This window comes from Palaemon carinicauda, chromosome 23 (assembly GCF_036898095.1).
Source record: "Palaemon carinicauda isolate YSFRI2023 chromosome 23, ASM3689809v2, whole genome shotgun sequence".
Lineage (NCBI taxonomy): Eukaryota > Metazoa > Arthropoda > Malacostraca > Decapoda > Palaemonidae > Palaemon > Palaemon carinicauda.
The window spans coordinates 63,191,019-63,214,880 of NC_090747.1; the positions used below are offsets into that span (position 1 = coordinate 63,191,019).

At 35.4% G+C, this 23,862-nt stretch overlaps 2 protein-coding genes across 2 annotated transcripts in view; both read left to right on the top strand.

The window, feature by feature from the left end:
* The first annotated feature begins 21,101 nt into the window (after positions 1 to 21,101).
* Positions 21,102 to 22,166, top strand: LOC137617626 (transcription initiation factor TFIID subunit 11-like). Its single transcript, XM_068347632.1, has 2 exons — positions 21,102 to 21,180; positions 21,892 to 22,166. Exons 1-2 carry the CDS (start codon positions 21,102 to 21,104, stop codon positions 22,164 to 22,166), a joined length of 354 nt encoding a protein of 117 aa, XP_068203733.1.
* A 348-nt stretch (positions 22,167 to 22,514) lies between these two features.
* LOC137617627 (aspartate and glycine-rich protein-like) overlaps positions 22,515 to 23,862 on the top strand; it is a 14,563-nt gene continuing 13,215 nt past the window's right edge. The window contains exon 1 of the mRNA XM_068347633.1: positions 22,515 to 22,777. Within this exon, the coding sequence (XP_068203734.1) occupies positions 22,515 to 22,777 (263 nt within the window). The remainder of the gene's footprint in view (positions 22,778 to 23,862) is intronic.

Below are 23,862 nucleotides of genomic sequence, written 5' to 3' on the forward strand. Positions count from 1 at the left end.
AGAGATTCGAACTCGTGCCAGTCAGCCGAAACCATGCCTGCGAGGACTCTACCAACTGAGCTATCAAGAGAGATATAAGTTTATTACGAGTCCCCCATACATATTCCTATCAAATTCAGGAATCTGATCTTAGCCTTTATATAAACCCATCTCCTCCTAATCTCTGCCCAGCCAGAAGCTATTACCATAATTGAATTCCAGTGAATATATATTCCCATGGTAGAATTCGCTATTGAATGCCATTGTGGTTGATATATATATATATATATATATATATATATATATATATATATATATATATATATATATATATATATATATATATATATATATATATGTATAGATGTGTGTGCGTGTATATATATATATGTACATATATATATATATATATATATATATATATATATATATACATATATATATATATATATATATATATATATACTATCATCATCATTTCACATTACGCCTATTAACTCAAAGGGCCTGGGTTAGATTTCACCAGTCATCCCTATCTTGAGCTTCCAATTCAATACTTCTCCATTCATCATCTCTTACTTCGAGCTTCAGAGTCATCAGCCATATAGGCCTGGGTCTTCCAACTTTTCTTGTGCCTTGTAGAGTTAAGTTGAACATTTTCTTGTAGATTCAAGTTAAATGTTTCCTTGTGTGTGTATACCTAAAAATTTATAAATCTATATATACTATATACATATTTTCAAGCACACTCACATAGTAATGTATAACCATTTTCAAATGTATATCTACACGTATGAAACATACATGAAACAGGTCCATCCCTAAAAGACCCTGTTCATCAAAAAGTCCTTTATTCATAATTAATTGTTGACATTTGGAAAGGATTTGTTGTCATCAAATAATAGAGTGGGAGTTTGTTCATTATCAACGGAGATGAGAGAACACAGCATCCCTGTGGTCACTCCCAGTTCTGGCATCAGATACTATCATTAATGCAAGCTGGATTTAATAGGGCTTTCCTATCTCTCTCTCTCTCTCTCTCTCTCTCTCTCTCTCTCTCTCTCTCTCTCTCTCTCTCTCTCTCTCTCTAGGAGACTAATGTAGGTTTAAAAATAATTGACAATATTAATTCCATCTTATTTTTTCAAGACCAAATCAAACTTTAAAAAAACTCTAAGTTATTCCTCATCTCTCTCTCTCTCTCTCTCTCTCTCTCTCTCTCTTTCTCTCTCTCTCTCTCTCTCTCTCTCTCTCTCTCTCTCTCTCTCTCTCTCTCTCTCTCTCTCTCCTCCTGAGGCCAATTACAACTTGAGAATAAGGCCATATTGTTTAGCGGTAAGAAAAGACGAGACAGAGACAATTCAAACTTTCTTCTTCTCTCAAAGGTCTGACGGAACCCGAGCTGAGTCACAAGATGGAGTTTCGTCTGACATCTTCTCTTTTCTTTAACTTTCTTTTTTCTGTCTTTAGAAAGGAGAGGTAATTGATGTCGTTGTCTTACAGAGTTACAACGATTTTTTTTTCTTATTGTAGGTAGCAGGTTGACCAGAGTCCCAGCCACCCGTTGAGATACTACCGCTAGAGAGTTATTGGCTCATTTGACTGGCCAGACAGTATTACATAAGATCCCTATCTTTGGTTACAGCCTTTTTTTATGTTAACTACTGCACTGTAATTGTTCAGTGGCCACTTTCCTCTTGGTAAGGGTAGAAGAGACTCTTTAGGAGAAGGACACTCAAAAATCAAACCATTGTTCTCTAGTCTTCGGTAGTGCAATAGCCTCTGTACCATGGTCTTCCACTGTCTTGGGTTAGAGTTCTCTTGCTTGAAGGTACACTCAGGCACATTATTCTGTTATTTCTCTTCCTCTTGTTATTCTGAAGTTTTTGTAGAGTATATATAAAAGATTTATTTTAATGTTGTTATTGTTCTTAAACTTCTCTTGTAGTTTATTTCTGTATTTCCTTTCCTCGCTGAGCTATTTTCCCAGTTGTGGCCCTTGGGCTTATAGCATCCTTCATTTCCAGCTATGGTTGTATCTTGGTAAATAATAATAATAGTTAGCTGTTTCAGTTTTTTCCTTCCATTTTATATGTTTAATGTGTGTATGTACACACAAACATAAACTTACATAAACACTCATACACACACACACACACACACACACACACATATATATATATATATATATATATATATATATATATATATATATATATATATATATTTTATATATATATATATATATGTATATATATATAACACAACAAGAACAACAACAACAAATACAGCCATTTTAAGTCCACTTTAGGACAAACGTCTTCACAAAGCTGGCCATCTGCGGATTGGTAATGGTGGGAGGTTTTCGTCTGATTCAGAGCACACCAACCTAGTATGGGTATCAGCTTTGCTGATTGTGGCGAGACACAAACTTTCATTATTTTTGTTACTTTCATCAAGTATTCAATCATTTATATATATATATATATATATATATATATATATATACAGTATATATATATATATATATATATATATATATATATATATATATATATATATATATATATATATATATATATATATATATATATATATAAATATGTGTATGGGTACACACATATATATATAAATATATATATATATATATATATATATATTTATATATATATATATATATATATATATATATATATATATATATATATATATATATATATATATATATGCATATATATATATATATATATATATATATATATTTATATATATATGTGTGTACCCATACACATATTTTATATATATATATATATATATATATATATATAAACACGCACACACATACACCCACTAGCCCATGTGTATGTTTGTACGTGTATGCACACACGTAATTCATCGCTAGTTTTTCAAAGGCCCCCCCCCCCGTTCTCCTTCCCTAATTAGAAGCCTGTTGGATAAGCTTGTGTGACCCCATGTGTTCGTTTGCAATTAGATTTTTAGGTAATGGACGCTAATTAAGCTTTTTTTTCCAAGCGGATTTAACCTTTATTGTCCCATCTCAAAAGGGCGGTTTTTGTTCGTTATGAATCCGCTCGGGGAAAAAACCGCAGTGCTAATTCTGTTCATTTGGTCTGGTCGTTTCTCCGACGGGTCTTCTCTGGCTCATATAATCTATTTGTTTTTTAGTTATTTTTGTAGTTATTTCGAATGTTTATGCTTTTATCTGGATTATTATCTTATCTCGGAGTTTATTTTGTATGTTTCTGATATTCTCGAGCTTCGATAAAGGAAAAGAAACTATTTTTCATTATTTAGATTTAAGACTGGGGTAACTGGAGATTTGAAATAACGATTTATATATGTGTAATTCTTTCATTACAGACATGATTATCAAAATTAATGTTGTTGTTGTTGTTATTGTTGTTTTTGTCGTTGTTGTTGTCTTGCCCATATTAGTTGTAAATTTCAAGTTTGATTCCATTTTTTCTGGCCTAATAATAATAATAATAATAATAATAATAATAATAATAAAAATAATAATAATATTACTATCTTATTCATATTATTATTTTCATTATTATTATCATTATTATCATTTTGTCAAACCTAAGTAATGTGTCTATATGTCATTTTACACACACACATACACACACACACACACATCAGCTTCTGCTGATGAGATTTGTAGGAATTGAAAGGCGAAAATTAGAATCCAAAATTAGAGCTTAATAAGGAGTAGAAAAAACATTGGGAGCAATGTTTTGGAAAGGATATTTTGTCAGCAACCTTAGTAGGGACAGTAGGATGCTCTAAGACCAAGGGCTCCAACAGGGAAAAGTAGCCCAATGAGGAAAGGAAACAAGGAAACGAAATACTAAATCAATCGTCTATATAACCAAAGCTACAAATTCCTAACCTTAATAAGCAGGACAAACTAATTCCTTTATAACACAAGGTGCTACTACCTGATTTTATGAATAAATAAGTACATTGCTTTATCTTCTACCTTATATATTACGTTCATGAATGGCAGAGGCAAGGGACAGTGACATTACCCTATCATGAAGGACATTGACCTAGAGGCTGACCTTATATACATATAATCAGCGACTGAGCCCCCTCTCCACCCACGTTAGGACCAAGGATGGCCTGCCAATGGCTGCTGATGACCCAGCAGATATAGGTTCCCCCAAACACCCCATGCTTAGCTCACAATATGGTGAGGTTGCAGCAACCAAATGAAGTAATAGGTTTGAGCGGGACTCGAAACTCCAGTCTGGCGATCACCAGGCAAGTAGTTTACAAACAGGCCATCACAACTAACAGAGAGGCGAGGTGAATGCAGTTGAAATTTATTCAGCAAGACAACAACCTTATATATAAATAGTTGAGAGCAAGAATGGCTCAAAATCCATGACTGACGCAATATTCAAACAGTATAAACCATGCGATGGCAAGCTTAAACGGGTTTCTATTATCACTGCGGGGTCGAGCGAAAGATAAAAAAAGCAATAATGTTACAGTGTATGTGGATGGACCAGCTTACGTACCAGGTTCTGGTAGCTGGCTTTGTAAACCAGGTTTTCGCCTACCAGCCCCACGTTCTCTTCCTGGCAATTCAATTACTGGCTCATATTGATTGTAGTCACCAGCTGTGGTTCCATTCCAATTGCTTCTTTTATTTCCAGAGCGATGTCAATTTCCTTCCTTTTATGTCGTTAGAAAAAATCTAAAACAATCTTCTGTACCTACACGAACCATTGGATTCTCTGGCTGTTGGTTTTTCTGCATTTGTTGTTGTAATACATCAGTTTGTTGTTACATGATGTCGTCGTCATTGAACTCGTAGTCATTGAAGTCGTTGTCATCGAAAATTAACAGCAGATCCAACTAGTATGGCTACTATGCGAATGCTAGGAACGTGTTACCTCTATACTAGCCAGGAGACTTCGATGATAAAGTTTCTCTTTATCATTTATTGCTAAATTTGGAATTCTCTATCTGCTTCTGTTTTCCACTCATCATAATATCACATCTCCTGTTCCATCCTTCTAAAGATTTGAATTTAAAGAATCCTCGTGAATGGCAGAGTGGATAGTGACAAGGCCCTAGCTGGCAGAACAATGGCCTAGAGATTGACCATAATATACATATGATCAGTGCCCATGCCCGCTCTCCACTCAAGATAGAACCAGGGACGGCCAGGCTATGGCTACTGATGACTCAGCAAGTAGATCTATAGGCTCCCCCAAAGCCCTTATCCTTAGCTCACAATGATGGTGAGGTTACAGAGACTACAAGAAACTATCGAGCTTGAGAGGGACTCGAATCCCAGTCCAGCAGATTGCAAGGCATGAAATAGGTCAATACAACCTTTATATTCCCTTTAAGTAATCTCTCTTGTTATGTAAAAGAGCAATGAGATATTTACTCTAAAAATACATTACATTACTCAATGCCTGATCTCATAATTCCGACACCCAATTGAAAAACCTCATCAAGATTAAGTGTTGTTTACTGAACAGAAGTAGGAGGAAGAAAGGGTCCTCTGAAACAAATAAAGAAATATCAAGAAATATAAATTCCAGGAAATGGAAAGGAGATTAAGTGACGATGGGGAGGAATAATGGATTGATAAACACTGGAAGATGTGAAGACGAAGGGGGAAGAAGGAAAACGGAAAAGGATTTGGCAAAAGTTATACGTACTTATCTGCTTCGGATTGTCATACAAAGGAATTTTCTGAATTTCATGCAGCAGCATTTTCAGAATTTCATGCAGCTGCATTTTCATAATTAAATGCAGCTGCAATTTCAGAATTTCATGCAGCTGTATATTCAGAATTTCATGCAGCCGCATTTTCAGAATTTCATGCAGCTGTATATTCAGAATTTCATGCAGCCGCATTTTCAGAATTTCATGCAGCTGTATATTCAGAATTTCATGCAGCCGCATTTTCAGAATTTCATGCAGCTGTATATTCAGAATTTCATGCAGCCACATTTTCAAAATTTCATGCAGCTGCATTTTCAGAATTTCATGCAGCTGCATTTTCAGAATATCATGCAATTGTATTTTCAGAATTTCATGCAGCCGCATTTTCAGAATTTCATAATCAGCCCCCATGGCCCTTCTCCATCCATCCTAGAACCAGGGAGGGCTAGGCAATGGCTTCTTATGACTCAGCAGGTGGTCCTACAGGCTCTCCCAAACACCCCCCCCCACCCCATCCTTAGCTCAATAGGATGGTGAGGTTACAGCAACCAAAGGAAGTAACGAGTTTTAGCGGGCCTCGAACACCAATCTGGCGATCACCAGTAGGCCACAACAAGCTCTTTTTGAAGAAGCTAGTTAAAGGGTTAAACTTCGTTTGCCATTTATATTTACTAATGATAATAAGAACAAGAATCAATAGCAACACATAGACAACTTAATTATAATTAATTAATTAATTAGCTAATTATTTCATAGACCGAAATCAATGAACGTGTCACATAAGGGATGTTTAAAACACTCGAAATATTCTTGTCTTTATAGTGAGTGTGATTATTCAATCAGACATTAGTTAATTGTCTCTTAAGCATCTCCGAATTATGTTCAATTAAATATTTCTTTCTGTCCAGTCTTGACGATATACAAACCCAGACAGAGCTTACAACTTCCTAAGTGTGATTCAGTAGAGGATAGTGAACCCCGACTACGACAATGATGATGACGGCGATGACTTCGTCGATAATAACAACTTCGACTACGACGACTACGACCATGACGACTTCGACGACAACAACTTCCACAACAACTACTTTGACCACGATGACTTTGACGACAAAAACTTCCACAACAACTACTTCGACCACGATGACTTCAACAACAACAACTTCCACAACAACTACTTCGACCACGATGACTTCGACGACAACAACTTCCACAACAACTACTTCGACCATGACGACTTCGACTACAACTTCCACAACTACTTCGACCACGATGACTGACTACAAAAACTTCCACAGCATCTACTTCAACCACGATGACTTTGACGACAACAACTTCCACAACAACTACTTCGACCATGATGACTTTGATGACAAAAACTTCCACAACAACTACTTCGACCATGACTACTTCGACGACAACAACTTCCACAATAACTACTTTGACCACGATGACTTTGACTACAACAACTTCCACAACAACTACTTCGACCACGATGACTTCAACAGCAAGAACTTCGACCACGACGACACTGACGACAACAACTTATACAAATACTTAGACCATGGCAACTTTGACAACACCAACTTCAACCACCACGACTTCGACGACGTCAATTTTCATGATAATGACAACGACAATGACAACGAAAATAATGACCTCGGTTATAACAAAGACGACGATGACGATGATAACAATGACTACAATGACGATGATGAGGATGACTTCGACGACAATAACTTCGGTGACATTGACTTTGACGACTTCGATAACGACAAAGACGACGACTGACGGTTACTTCGACAATGAATTCAACGACTTCGATAACAACGAAGACGGCAACTAAAGATGACTTCAGTGATAAAGACTTCGGTGCCGATTACTGCGATGACTTTGATAACGATAAAGACGACAACTAACGGTAATTTCGGTGACGATGACTTCAATAACGACGGAGACGACAACTAACGATGACTTCGACAACAATGACTTCGGTGATGATGACTTCAATAACGACGATGACATCAGTAACGACTATGACTTCGATAACGATGAAGATGACTACTAAGATTTCGAAAAACAATGACTTTGGTGACAATGACTTCGACGACTTCTATAACGATGAAGACGACGACTAGCGATGACTTCGATGGCAATGACTTCAATGACAATGACTTCGACGTCTTGGATAATGACTAGGACGACGACTAACGATGACTTCGGCGACAATAACTTCAACGACGATGACTTTGACTTCGACGACTTCGATAACGACTTCAATGGCTATGGCTTCAATGACAGAGACTTCAATGACTACGAGTTCAATGACAAATACTTTGAAAATGACTACTTCGACACCTTTGAGGACGATGACATCATGTAACAACAAATGCAGGCAAACAACAGCAAGAGAATCCAATGGTTCGTGTAGGTACAGAAGATTGTTTTAGATTTTTTCTAACGACATAAAAGGAAGGAAATTGACATCGGTCTGGAAATAAAAGAAGCAATTGGAATGGAACCACAGCTGGTGACTACAATCAATATGAGCCAGTAATTGAATTGCCAGGAAGAGAACGTGCGGCTGGTAGGCGAAAACCTGGTTTACAAAGCCAGCTACCAGAACCTGATACATAAGCTGGTCCATCCACATACACTGTAACATTATTGCTTTCTTTTTATCTCTCGCTCGACCACGCAGTGATAATAGAAACCCGTTTAAGCTTGCCATCGCATGGTTTATACTGTTTGAATGTTGCGTCAGTCATGGATTTTGTGCCATTCTTGCTTTCAACTGTCTATATATAAGGTTGTTGTCTTGTTGAATAAATTTCAACTGCATTCACCTCGCCTCTCTGTTAGTTGTGATGGCCTGTTTGTAAACTACTTGCCTGGTGATCGCCACACTGGAGTTTCGAGTCCCGCTCAAACCTGTTACTTCATTTGGTTGCTGCAACCTTACCATATTGTGAGCTAAGCATGGGGTGTTTGGGGGAACCTATATCTGCTGGGTCATCAGCAGCCATTGGCAGGCCATCCTTGATCCTAGCTTGGGTGGAGAGGGGGCTTGGTCGCTGATTATATGTATATAAGGTCAGCCTCTAGGGCAATGTCCTTCATCATAGAGTAATGTCACTGTCCCTTGCCTCTGCCATTCATGAACGTAATGTATATTTATAAGGTAGAAGATAAAGCAATGTACTTATTTCTTCATAATATCAGGTAGTAGCACCTTGTGTTATAAAGGAGGTAGTTTGTCCTGATTATTAAGGTTAGGAATTTGTAGCTTTGGTTATATAGACGATTGATTTAGTATTTCGTTTCCTTGTTTCCTTTCCTCATTGGGCTACTTCTCCCTGTTGGAGCCCTTGGTCTTAGAGCATCCTACTGTCCCTACTATGGTTGCTGACAGAATATCCTTTCCAAAACATTGTTCCCAATGGTTTTTCTACTCCTTATTAAGCTATAATTTTGGATTCTAATTTTCGCCTTTCAATTCTTAGAAATCTCATCAGCAGAAGCTGATGCGTGTGTGTGTGTATGTGTGTGTGTAAAATGACAGATAGACACATTACTTAGGTTTGATAAAATGATAATAATCATAATAATAATGAAAATAATAATATTAATGATAAGATATTATTATTAATATTATTATTATTATTATTATTATTATTATTATTATTATTATTATTATTATTAAGCCAGAAAAAATGGAATCAAACTTTGTAATAGCACAATAACTCGAAATTTACAGCTAATATGGGCAAGACAACAACAACGACAACAACAACAACAACAACAACAACATTAATTGTGATAATCATGTCTGTAATGAAAGAATTACACATATATAAATCGTTATTTCAAATCTCCAGTTACCCCAGTCTTAAATCTAAATAATGAATAATAGTTTCTTTTCCTTTATTGAAGCTCGAGAATATCAGAAGCATACAAAATAAACTTGGAGATAAGATAATAATCCAGATAAAAGCATAAACATTCGAAATAACTACAAAAATAACTAAAAAACAAATAGATTATATGAGCCAGAGAAGACCCGATGGAGAAACGACCAGACCAATTGAACAGAATTAGCACTGCGGTTTTTCCCCGAGCGGATTCATAACGACCAAAAACCGTCCTTTTGAGAAGGGACAATAAAGGTTAAATCCGCTTGGAAAAAAAGAGCTTAATTAGCGTCCATTACCTAAAAATCTAATTGCAAAGGAACACATGGGGTCACACAAGCTTATCCAACAGGCTTCTAATTAGGGAAGGAGAACGGAGGGGGGGGGGGGGGAAGTGGGGCCTTTGAAAAACTAGCGATGAATTACGTGTGTGCATACACGTACTAACGCACGCATGGCCTATTGTGTGTGTATGTGTGTGTTTATATACAGTATGTATGTATGTGTAAATATATATATATATATATATATATATATATATATATATATATATATATATATACATATATATATTTGTATATATATATATATATATATATATATTATATTATGAATATGTGATATATATACATATATATATATATTATATATATATATATACATAATATATATATATATTATGAATATGTGATATATATACATATATATATATATATATATATATATATATATGTACTGTATATGTATATTACGAATATGTGATATATATACACACACACATATATACTATATATATATATATATATATACATATACAATATTTAATATTATATAAATACATTTATATAAGTGTGTATGAATATATATACATATATGTATATATACAATATTTAATATTATGTAAATACATTTATATAAGTGTGTATGCATATATATACATTACATATATATATATATATATATATATATATATATATTTATATATATAAATATATATATGTATATATATAAATATGTATATATACACAATATATATATATATATGTATATATATATATATATATATATATATATATATATATATATATATATAGTAAATACTTAATGAAAACTAGTAATACTTCCTTTCTTGAATGAAAAAATGGAAGTTTGCGTATCTTTCATATATACACTATAAAAACGTCGAAATAAGAAGAGGAAGAGAAATAACAGAATAATGTGCCTGAGTGTACCCTCAAGCAAGAGAACTCTAACCCAAGACAGTGGAATACCATGGTACAGAGGCTATTGCACTACCGAAGACTAGAGAACAATGGTTTGATTTCGGAGTGTCCTTCTCCTAAAGAGTCTCTTCTACCCTTACCAAGAGGTAAGTAACCACTGAACAATTACAGTGCAGTAGTTAACCCTTAAACAAAGAAGAATTGTTTTGGTAATCTCAGTGCATGAGGAAAGGGAAGAATGTAGAAAGAATAGGCATCACCATTCGGTTTATGTGTAGGAAACGGAAAAACGAGCCGTAACCAAAGATAGGTATCTGTTGTAATACTGTCTGGCCATTCAAAGGAGCCAATAACCCTCTAGCGGTAGTATCTCAACGGGTGGCTGGGGCCCTGGCCAACCTACTACCTGCAATAAGAAAAAAAAATCGTTGTAACTCTGTAAGACAACGACATCAATTACCTCTCTTTTCTTAAGACAGAAGGAAAGAAAGTTAAAGAAAAGAGAAGATGTCAGACGAAACTCCATCTTGTGACTCAGCTCGGGTTCCGACAGACCTTTGAGAGAAGAAGAAAGTTTGAATTGTCTCTGTCTCGTCTTTTCTTACCACTAAACAATATGGCCTTATTCTCAAGTTGTAATTGGCCTCAGGAGGAGAGAGAGAGAGAGAGAGAGAGAGAGAGAGAGAGAGAGAGAGAGAGAGAGAGAGAGAGAGAGAGAGATCAGGAATAACTTAGAGTTTTTTTTTAAAGTTTGATTTGGTCTTGAAAAAATAAGATGGAATTAATATTGTCAATTATTTTTAAACCTACATTAGTCTCCTAGAGAGAGAGAGAGAGAGGAGAGAGAGAGAGAGAGAGAGAGAGAGAGAGAGAGAGAGAGAGAGAGAGAGATAGAAAGCCCTATTAAATCCAGCTTGCATTAATGATAGTATCTGATGCCAGAACTGGGAGTGACCACAGGGATGCTGTGTTCTCTCATCTCCGTTGATAATGAACAAACTCCCACTCCATTATTTGATGCCAGCAAATCCTTTCCAAATGTCAACAATTAATTATAAATGGAGGACTCTTTGATGAACATGGTCTAATACGGATGGATCTGTTTCATGTATGTTTCATACGTGTAGACATACATTTAAAAACTGTTATACATGTTTCTATATGGGTATGCTTAGAAATATGTATGTATGTATGTATGTATGTATGTATGTACGTATGGATCTATATAATTTTTAGGTATACACACACACAAGGAAACGTTTAACTTGACTCTACAAGGAAACGGTCAACTTGACTCTACAAGGCACAATAAAAGTTGGAAGACCCAGGCCTATATGGCTGATGACTCTGAAGCTCGAAGTAAGAGATGATGAATGGAGAAGTATTGAATTGGAAGCTCAAGATAGGGATGACTGGTGAAATCTAACCGAGGCCCTTTGCGTTAATAGGCGTAATGTGAAATGATGATGATAATATGTATATATATACATACATATATATATATATATATATATATATATATATATATATATATATATATATATATATATATATATATATCAACCACATTGGCATTCAATAGCAAATTCTACCATGAGAATATATATCCAATGGAATTCATTTATGGTAATAGCTTCTGGCTGGTCAGAGATTCGGAAGAGATGGTTTTATTTCAAGGCTAAGAACAGATTCCTGAATTCGAAAGGAATATGTATGGTGACTTGTCATAAACTTATATCTCTCTTAATAGCTCAGTTGGTAGAGTCCTCGCAGGCATGATATCGGCTGAGTGGCACAAGTTCGAATCTCTGCCCAGCCAGAAGCTATTACCTTAAATGAATTCCAGTGGATGAATATTCCAAAGATAGAATTTGGTATTAAATGCCATTGTGGTTGATATATATATATATATATATATATATATATATATATATATATATATATATATATATATATATATATATACATATATATATATATATATATATATATATATATATATATATATATATATATATATATGGTCAGTCTGAAAGGTTTTTTCCTGCTAGTTAAGGCAATGCCACTATCCCTTGCCTCTGCTATTCATGAACGGCATTAAATTTCAAAAACCTAACATACTACTCCCTTTTCCCCTTATATTTCGAAACATATCCAGCTTCATCCCTACCCACTATCCAATCCCTTTATCCAATCCTATCCTTTTTATCCCGATCCTATTCCTCGCCCGCTACAAAACCTTACAAACGAAGCGTTCATTATTTAACGTAATCCAAAACCATTACGTTACAGAATAATAAATATTTTTGTACCCTATTCCATTACCCTAATGAACTTTGTATACGACTCTTGTACATTAATCCTGCGATATTAATGACTTTAGTAATAAATATTGCAAATGCCAACGCCATATCACTTAGCGCTTGCAAGTGAACGGAAGTCTTTATGGAGGTGAGTTCTTAAAGGAGAACACATGTTCACTATTTTCTTAGGTTTGTTATTATTTGTTCCATTTGTCTGGATGCTTAACAAGATATTCTCTCTCTCTCTCTCTCTCTCTCTCTCTCTCTCTCTCTCTCTCTCTCTCTCTCTCTCTCTCTCTCTCTCTCTCTCTCTTTCTAGTCCTTTGCAGGACAAAGGCGCCAGCCATGTCCCTAGTCTTTTCTGGGGATTGGTCAGTTTCCATCACAGCGCTGGCCACTGCACACACAAACATACACACAAACAGGGGAGAAAACATAACCTCCTTCCAACTTCGTTGGATGAGATAACTAAATGATCCACCTCTTATCCCATCCAATAAAAAGATAAATAACATTTAGTCATTTTCCAAAAAGATAAAAAAGATAAATAATCTCTTACGTTTGGAACCAACAATTGGTTCTGGAATCAACCTAAAAAAATATATATATATATAAACAAAAAGCATCTAATCTTTTCCATATCAACTTATCATCACCCGAAGTATAACTAAACACTCCAATATCTAATCACATAATTGCAACGCATAAATAGAAGCCACCCAATGGCCCATCAGCCGTTCCCAGAATCTTTCTCACTAACCAATTTGTTTACATCCGATTTCGGTTAACGCGAGTTCTCGTTCAGCGCGAGTTCTCGTTCAGCGCGAGCAAGCGATATATGATTGCCACTGTACACGAGGGCAACGTATTGGTAGCTCCGTTTGTCAATTAATTTCAAAACACACAGAGGGGAATAATTGAAATTTTAGATATGACTATTGGAGAGAGAAGAGGGGTATGTAGATTTCTTTTATAAATACGTTTTATTTGTGGTTTTTTCTTTGTAAGCATTGGGAGCGTGTGCTATCTGTTGTGTGATATTTTTCGGAGTGTTGATGATAGAGATTCTTATTGGGTATATGTGCGTGTGTATATATATATATATATATATATATATATTATATATATATATATATATAAATATAAATTTCTACCTCATACTTGGGATCGAACGCTGGCCCCTTCTAATGAAAGGCCAGGTCAAAACCAACCATGCCACGAGAGGCCATAAACGAAGTCGGAACCTAACTGCTACCCAGCTGTTAAGGATTTACCTGGCGAGACATCAGTCTCTTACCAGCGAGTTTTTACCCGACTTCATGGCCCACCACGTGACACAATTGGTAGTAATTCATTCAAATTACCCCTAATGAGTCAATATTAGTCGTGTAAAAACTCGCTGGTAAGAGACTGATGTCTCGCCAGGTAAATCCTCGGACAGCTGGGTAGCGTTAGGTTCCAATTTCTTTTATGGCCTCTCGTGGCATGGTTGGTTTCGACCTGGCCTTTCATTAGAAGGGGCCATCGTTCGATCCCAAGTATGAGGTAGAAATTCATTTCTATTTGAACGCGATGTTGTGTTGATATTTATCCATATACATACATACATATATATATATATATATATATATATATATATATATATATATATATATATATATATTATATGTAAATATGTATATATATAAATATACATATATGTATATACATATATATATATATATATATATATGTATATATATATATGTGTGTGTGTGTGTGTGTGTGTGTGAGTGTATGTGTGCATTTTTATACACTTACTGTATATAAACACATGTATATGAATATATAAATATATATATATATATATAAATATATATATATATATATATATATATATATATATATATATATATACTCATATGAATATATATATATATATATATATATATATATATATATATATATATATATATATATATATTATATATATATATATTCATTCAAGTATACACACACACATACTCATAACATCATTCATTTGTCAAGTTTTTGTCGAAGTATTTCCCAAAGCAACAAAGGAGAATAACTAATTTTTATATTCATGTTGAATGTAGGGCTCGATGCAAAAAAAAAAAAAATAATAAATAAAAACATATTCCCTACATTTACACTTTTTATCTTTGCCCTTGTTCATAGAAAGTGATAAAGGCAGAGTGCCTAAACGCCTGGGGAATTCGCATCAATGGCACACTCACAATGCCAGTGATAGTCTGTTGATCGTGTGCATGCGAAGAGCAGGAATGGACCCGGTAGATATTTCAGGAATGGGATGCGTACTAGGTTTGTATTTGCCTCTATGCATTTGTAAAGCTTAGAAATGGCGAGGGAAATTACTGATAGTGTGTGGTCTTACTACTGATGGAAGGTTTAGATCTGATTCTTGGTTGGTAGAGGATAGGTTTAAATGAAGGGGAAATATTGCAGGAAGGTCATTCTAAAATTAGGGTCGTATATATATATATATATATATATATATATATATATATATATATATATATATATATTTATATATAATATATATATATATATATACATTTTATATATATATATATATATATATATATACTATATATATATATATATATATATATATATATATCCCTTCTGAGTGCGGATACCCTAACTTGGTGAAAGGGTTTGCGTAACTCTGTGATCAGCAAAGCTGTACTAGTCAGGGTCACCCATACTAAGTGGTTTGCTGTGAGCGATCAGACAAAAATCTCCCACCACCAATCTAATTTGGCCAGCTTGGTTAGGAAAACTGGCCAATCCTTATATATGAATTGACATGTCTGAGGCCTTTGACCTGTACAAGACCAAAAAATGGCTGCATTTTACTGTATCTTAAGTTAGAAAATCATTCAGTTTTCACTTGTATTAATTACTTATCATCTGCAAGACTCCTACTGCCTTCCTTTGAAACTTTGATACAATTATTCAGTTACTTGACGTTTTAGTTCAGGTTTCCATTCTAGTAAGGAATATGGACGTATGGCAAGCAACTTCATCTTATAGAGCTAGACTTTAAAAACTTACAACATATTGACCCCCTGAGATGCCAATCATAGAGTGAATGTCTCTAACTACATTTAAACATCTTTATCTCCTTCATAAATTCCACCTTTATATTCCCCTCACCTCTCTCTCTCTCTCTCTCTCTCTCTCTCTCTCTCTCTCTTTCAACAAATACATCCGAATCTATACGATATAAAATGAAAATTACGGAAATATATGAAACATAACCTGATACATTTAGTATATACTATTCTCTCTCTCTCTCTCTCTCTCTCTCTCTCTCTCTCTCTCTCTCTCTCTCTCTCTCTCTCTCTCTCTCTCTCTCTCTCTTTCATCACTCTCCGCCCCATCTGTCTCCATTTAACAAACCTCTCTTCCTCTTTTTTTCTCTTCCCGAATGTATTGATTCGTGGCTTGACAGCAATTTGCCAGCACGCGTGAGCTGCTCGTGTGACAAGATGTTTCTTTCAACTCGCTAATGTTTTTTTTTTTCTTTTTGCTGCTGTTGAAAATATTGGAGAGTGTCTGCGTGTGTAGTGTGTGTGTGTGCGGGGGGGGGGGGGGGGCGCTTGCTGTTGGGGAAGGGGTGTTAGTAATGGGTTAGAGATTATGTTAAGTATATCTTTTATTTTTTAATTGCTTGGTTTGAACGCTTTGATAAACAAGAGTGTTGGACTGTGAGGTCTAGATTAGGCTGGTGATGGGTTTAATGTGGTAACGTATCGTCTGTGTGTGTGTATGTATATATATATATATATATATATATATATATATATATATATATATATATATATATATATGTACATTTATATATATATGTATATATATATATATATATATATATATATATATATATATATATATATATATATATATATATATATATTATACAGGGGGACATTTTTGCTAGATTTGGAATAGGGCGAAATTGAAGTAATTTCTAAATATCCTTTAAAATCGTAGGCTGAGTTTTTATTTTATAAGTTTCAAGAAGAAATTCTTTTATTTTCGAATAATTGTTGTCGGTTTATTAATTTATAACATAAACGAAAATTCTTGAAATTCCTAAAGTTACGCATTTTCGGAATTCCATAACAAACAATTTGATGATTTATCAAGATTTTCAATTATATTTTTGGCATAACACGGGCTCTTGCTCAAGAGCAACCCACAATAGCTTACCCTTTGTTTGATTCGTCTTAAAGCCCAGGTTTCTGATCCATACATTAACACTGGTCTTATTACTGTGGTGTAAATCTTGACTTTTAATTTGATTGGCATTTTCCCATCACCTACCACTCCTGCTGCCTCCCTCTACTTCTCCCAAAATGCTTTCATCCTATTCTCAACTTCAGCCTCACATCCTCCCTCCTGATTTATAGTAGATCCTAAGTATCTAAGTTGTTCTACCTGGTCTATAACTTCTCCTCTAATTTCATGTATTGTTCTCCTGTCCCTACCTTCTTTCATCCTCACCATAGCGTCAGTCTTATCAACTTCTTCTTCTTCTTCTTCTTCCCCAGTGTTATACCCACATTAAGGGGTCGGTTGCCTGGTGCGCCCTCTCCAATGCCTTCTATCAAAGGCATCCTCTTCCACCAAACCTCCTCTCTCCATATCATCCTTCACCATATCTCTTCACATATTTCTTTATCTCTCCATCTATTTCTCTGTCTCCCTCTTGATCTTCTCCCCCTAATAGGTTCCTCCTAATCCCTACTCACTCCCTCTCCACCATCCATTCTCAACACATGGCCGTGGACACCATCTCAGTCGTGACTTTTACCCTCAAGCCACCCCTCTCCAAAGTCTCTTCGGTCCTTGATCAATTTTCTTCCGCTTATACCGTTCTAAGATTAGGGAATAACAGGTCTAAGATGGAATAAGTAACAATACTGTTATAAGAAGTGAGATTTAGATAATATAAAATTTGATTAATTAATGTATCTTCAGAGAATTTTAAAACCTATTAAAAAACATATAGAAGTAAGATTACCTTTAAACTACATTTATTTTTGCGCCTTACTATAACAAAATTAATATTCCTAAACTGTATTAAAACCCAATAAATAAAAACACAGTTATAAGATAACCTTTAAACTAGATTTATCATAGCTCCAAATTAATGTTGCTAAACTGAAATAGCAATTTGATAAACTTAATACAACATTCTTCCTAACAGAATTATTCATATTTTATCTTCCACTGATTTCCATTTAGTTCTGATGTTCAAGGCTTCCATTTTTGCATGAAAGGGGCGAGGAATATATTTTGAATAAGCTGCTTAAATATCATTCCACATTTTTCGTGTTTTTCACACTATTCTCATACATGCTGCATTTGATTGCATGCAGTTGCATGGAATACATATATGCATATATATATATATATATATATATATATATATATATATATATATATATATATATATATATATATGTGTATATATATGAATATATATATATATATATATATATATATATATATATATATATATATACATATATATATATATATATATATATATATATATATATATATATATATATATATGCAACAACAACAACAACAACAGCAACAAATATATCTGTTTCTGGTTCACTGCAGGACAAAGACCTCAGACATGTCTATATTCATGTCTGGGTTTAGCCAATTTTCATCATCACGTTGGCCATTGGGGATTGGTGATGGTGGGAGACTTTAGTCTGATCATTAACAGCAGATCCACCTATTATGGCTCTCCCTGACTAGTACAGCTTTCCTGATCCTAGCGATACAGAAACCCTTTCACCACGTTTAGGTATCAACAGATTCAACACTCAGAAAGGGAAATGGACATCAGGAAATGAACTCTCTCTCTCTCTCTCTCTCTCTCTCTCTCTCTCTCTCTCTCTCTCTCTCTCTCTCTCTCTCTCTCTCTCTCATGAGGGGAAAATCACAATCTTTATTCCAGTTGAAAATTTATTGATAGAAGGAAAAAAAGCATTGATGTATAATGATAAACTCAGGGGAATATACATAACGTATATTCGATATAGAATTTTGACATACTCAGTAAATAATGATTTATTTTCGATACTTGCGAAAACAACTTCGTAACAATTTTTATTTCGCAATTCCTATCTTTTAAATAATTATTTATATGTTTATTAATTTATTCATTTATTCATTTATCTATCTATAAAGTATTTCAAAATTCTATATCGAATATACATTATGTATATTGACCTGCGTTTATCATTATACATCAGTGCTTTTTTCCTTCTATTAATAAATTTTAAACTGGAATAAAGATTGTGACTTTCTGCTCATGAGAGAGAGAGAGAGAAAGAGAGAGAGAGAGAGAGAGAGAGAGAGAGAGAGAGAGAGAGAGAGAGAGAGAGAGAGAGAGAGAGAGAGAGTTCATTTCCTGATGTCCATTTTCCTTTCTGAGTGTTGAATCTGTTGATACCTAAACGTGGTGAAAGGGTTTCTGTATCGCTATGATCAGCAAAGCTGTACCAGTCAGGGAGAGTCATACTAGGTTGGTTCGATATGAGCGATCAGACAAGTCTCCCACCATCACCAATCCACAATGGCCAACGTGATGATGAAAATTGACCAAACCCAGACATGAATATAGACATGTCTGAGGTCTTTGTCCTGCAGTGAATCAGAAACGGATACATTTGTTGCTGTTGTTGTTGCATATATATATATATATATATATATATATATATATATATATATATACTGTATATATATATATATATATATATATATATGTGTGTGTGTATATTTGTATGTATATATATATATATATATAAGATAGATGATAATAACAAATAATAACCATAATAAGAAAGTATAATGAAATACAGCAGAGATAAGAAGCGAAGGAGAATTTCGTAAAAACGATAATATGAAAGTATAATTTTTAAATAAAAGAAATGCATTGATAGAGAAGAAAGATAAATGATTCGAGACAAAATTATACAAACGGAAAATGGAATTTTATGGATATTAAAAAGTATTCTCTCTCTAGTTCTATTTACATTATCCCAATTGTTAAAAGGTTAAAGGTGTCTGGTTTCAGTTCCAGAATAGATGCTCATCAGAACTTCAGCCGAGCAAGCCCAACCGCCCACTGTGGTGCCCAACCACAGCAGTGGCCTTCCCAGTGAACAGCTTAAACTCGCGGTCCCGGCTGGGATCAATCTGCTACTATGCGAAAGCTAGGCGAACGTGTTACCACTATATTAGCCAGGAGACTTCGATGATAATGTTTCTCTTTATCATTTATTGCTAAATTTGGAATTCTCTATCTGCTTCTGTTTTCCACTCATCATAATATCACATCTGCTCCATCCTTCTAAAGATTTGAATTTAAAGGCTACTCGTGAATGGCAGAGTGGATAGTGACAAGGCACTAGCTGGCAGAACAATGGCCTAGAGATTGACCATATACACACATGAGCTGTGCCCTTGCCCCTTCTCCACCTAAGATAGAATGAAGGAGGGCCAGGCAATGGCTACTGATGACTCAGCAAGTAGATCTATAGGCTCCCAGAAAGCCCTTATCCTTAGCTCAAAAGGATGGTGAGGTTGCAGAGACTACAAGAAACTATCGAGCTTGAGAGGGACTCGAATCCCAGTCCAGCAGATTGCAAGGCATGAAATAGGTCAATACAACCTTTATATTCCCTTTAAGTAATCTCTCTTGATATGTAAAAGAGCAATGAGATATTTACTCTAAAAATACATTACATTACTCAATGCCTGATCTCATAATTCCGACTCCCAATTGAAAAAACCTCATCAAGATTAAGTGTTGTTTACTGAACAGAAGCAGGAGGAAGAAAGGGTCCTCTGAAACAAATAAAGAAATATCAAGAAATATAAATTCCAGGAAATGGAAAGGAGATTATGTGACGATGGAGAGGAATAATGGATTGATAAACACTGGAAGATGTGAAGACGAAGGGGGAAGAAGAAAAACGGAAAAGGGTTTGGGTAAAGTTATACGTACTTATCTGCTTCGGATTGTCATACAAAGGAATTTTCTGAATTTCATGCAGCTGCATTTTCAGAATTTCATGTAGCTGCATTTTCAGAATTAAATGCAGCTGCATTTTCAGAATTTCACGATCAGCACCCATAGCCCCCTCTCCACCCAAGCTAGGATCAGGGAGGACCAGGCAATGCCTGCTGATGACTCAGCAGGTAGACCAATAGGCTCTCCCAAACACCCTCACCCCCATCCTCAGCTCACAAGGATGGTGAGGTTGCACAGACAAAAGGAACTAACGATTTTTAGCTGGACTCAAACCCCAATCTGGCGATCACCAGGTAGAGACGTTACCAATAGGCCACAGCAAGCTCTTTTTGAAGAAGCTAGTTAAAATGATGAAACTTTGTTTGCCATTTATATTTACTAATGATAATAAGAACAAGAATCAATAGCAACACATAGACAACTTAATTATGATTAATCAATTAATTAGTTGATTATTTCATAGACCGAAATCAATGAACTTGTCACATAAATTGGTTTGCATAATGGTGTAGTCAACTAAGGGATGATTATTTAATAAGACATTAGTTAATCGTCTCTTAAACATCTCCGAATTATGTTCAATTAAATATTTCTTTCTGTCCAGTCTTGACGATATACAAACCCAGACAGAGCTTACAACTTCCTAAGTGTGATTAAGTAGAGAATAGTGAACCATGACTACGACAATGATGATGACGGTGATGACTTCAACGACAATAACAACTTCGACTACGACGACTACGACCATGACGACTTCGACGACGTCAAATTTCACGATGACGACAACGACAATGACAACGAGAATGACGACTTCGGCTATAACGAAGACGACGATGACGATGATAACAATGACTACAACAATGATGATGAGGACGACTTCGACGACAATGACTTCAGTGACATTGACTTCGACGACTTCAATAACGACGAAGACGACGACTGACGGTTACTTCGACGACAATGACTTCAGAGACGATGACTTCTACGACTTCGATAATGACAGAGACGACGACTAACAATGACTTCAGCGGCAAGGAATTTGATGACTTTGATAACAACAAAGACGACAACTAACGATGACTTCAACGACAATGACTTCGGTGACGATGACTTTGATAACTTTGATAACGACAAAGATTTTGACTAATGATGACTTCGGCGACAATGACTTCGGTGACGATGACTTCGATAACGACGATAACTTTGATAACGACGACTAAGATTTCAACAACAATGACTTTGGTGATAATGACTTCGACAACTTGGATAACGATGAAGATGACGACTAACGATGACTTCGATGACAATGACTTCGGTGACGATGACTTCGACGACTTTGATAACGACAAAGACGACGACTAACGATGACTTCGGCGACAATGACTTCGACGAAGATGACTTCGGCGACAATGACTTTGATGACGATGACTTCGACGACTTCGACAACGACTTCAATGATTACGGCTTCAATGACAGAGACTTCAATAACTACGAGTTCAATGACGACGACTTTGAAAACAACTACTTCGAAGCCTTTGACGACGACGACATCATGTAACAACAAACTGATGTATTACAACAACAAATGCAGAAAAAACAACAGCCAGAGAATCCAATGGTTCGTGTAGGTACAGAAGATTGTTTTAGATTTTTTCTAACGACATAAAAGGAAGGAAATTGACATCTCTCTGGAAATAAAAGAAGCAATTCGAATGGAACCACAGCTGGTGACTACAATCAATATGAGCCAGTAATTGAATTGCCAGGAAGAGAACGTGGGGCTGGTAGGCGAAAACCTGGTTTACAAAGCCAGCTACCAGAACCTAGTACGTAAGCTGGTCCATCCACATACACTGTAATATTATTGCTTATTTTATCTCTCGCTCGACCCCGCACTGATAATAGAAACCTGTTTAAGCTTGCCATTGGATGGTTTATGCTGTTTGAATATTGCGTCAGTCATGGATTTTGTGCCATTCTTGCTCTCAACTGTCTATATATAAGGTTGTTGTCTTGTTGAATAAATTTCAACTGCATTCACCTCGCCTCTCTGTTAGTTGTGATGGCCTGTTTGTAAACTACTTGCCTGGTGATCGCCAGACTGGAGTTTCGAGTTCTGCTCAAACCTGTTACTTCATTTGGTTGCTGCAACCTCACCATATTGTGAGCTAAGCATGGGGTGTTTGGGAGAACCTATATCTGCTGGGTCATCAGCAGCCATTGGCAGGCCATCCTTGATCCTAGCTTGGGTGGAGAGAGTGCTTGGTCGCTGATTATATGTATATAAGGTCAGCCTCTAGGGTAATGTCCTTCATGATAGGGTAATGTCACTGTCCCTTGCCTCTGCCATTCATGAACGTAATATATAAGGTAGAAGATAAAGCAATGTACTTATTTATTCATAAAATCAGGTAGTAGCACCTTGTGTTATGAAGGAGGTAGTTTGTCCTGATTATTAAGGTTAGGAATTTGTAGCTTTGGTTATATAGACGATTGATTTAGTATTTCGTTTCCTTGTTTCCTTTCCTCACTGAGCTCATTTTCCCTGTTGGAGCCCTTGGTCTTAGAGCATCCTACTGTCCCTACTATGGTTGCTGACAGAATATCCTTTCCAAAACATTGTTCCCAATGGTTTTCTA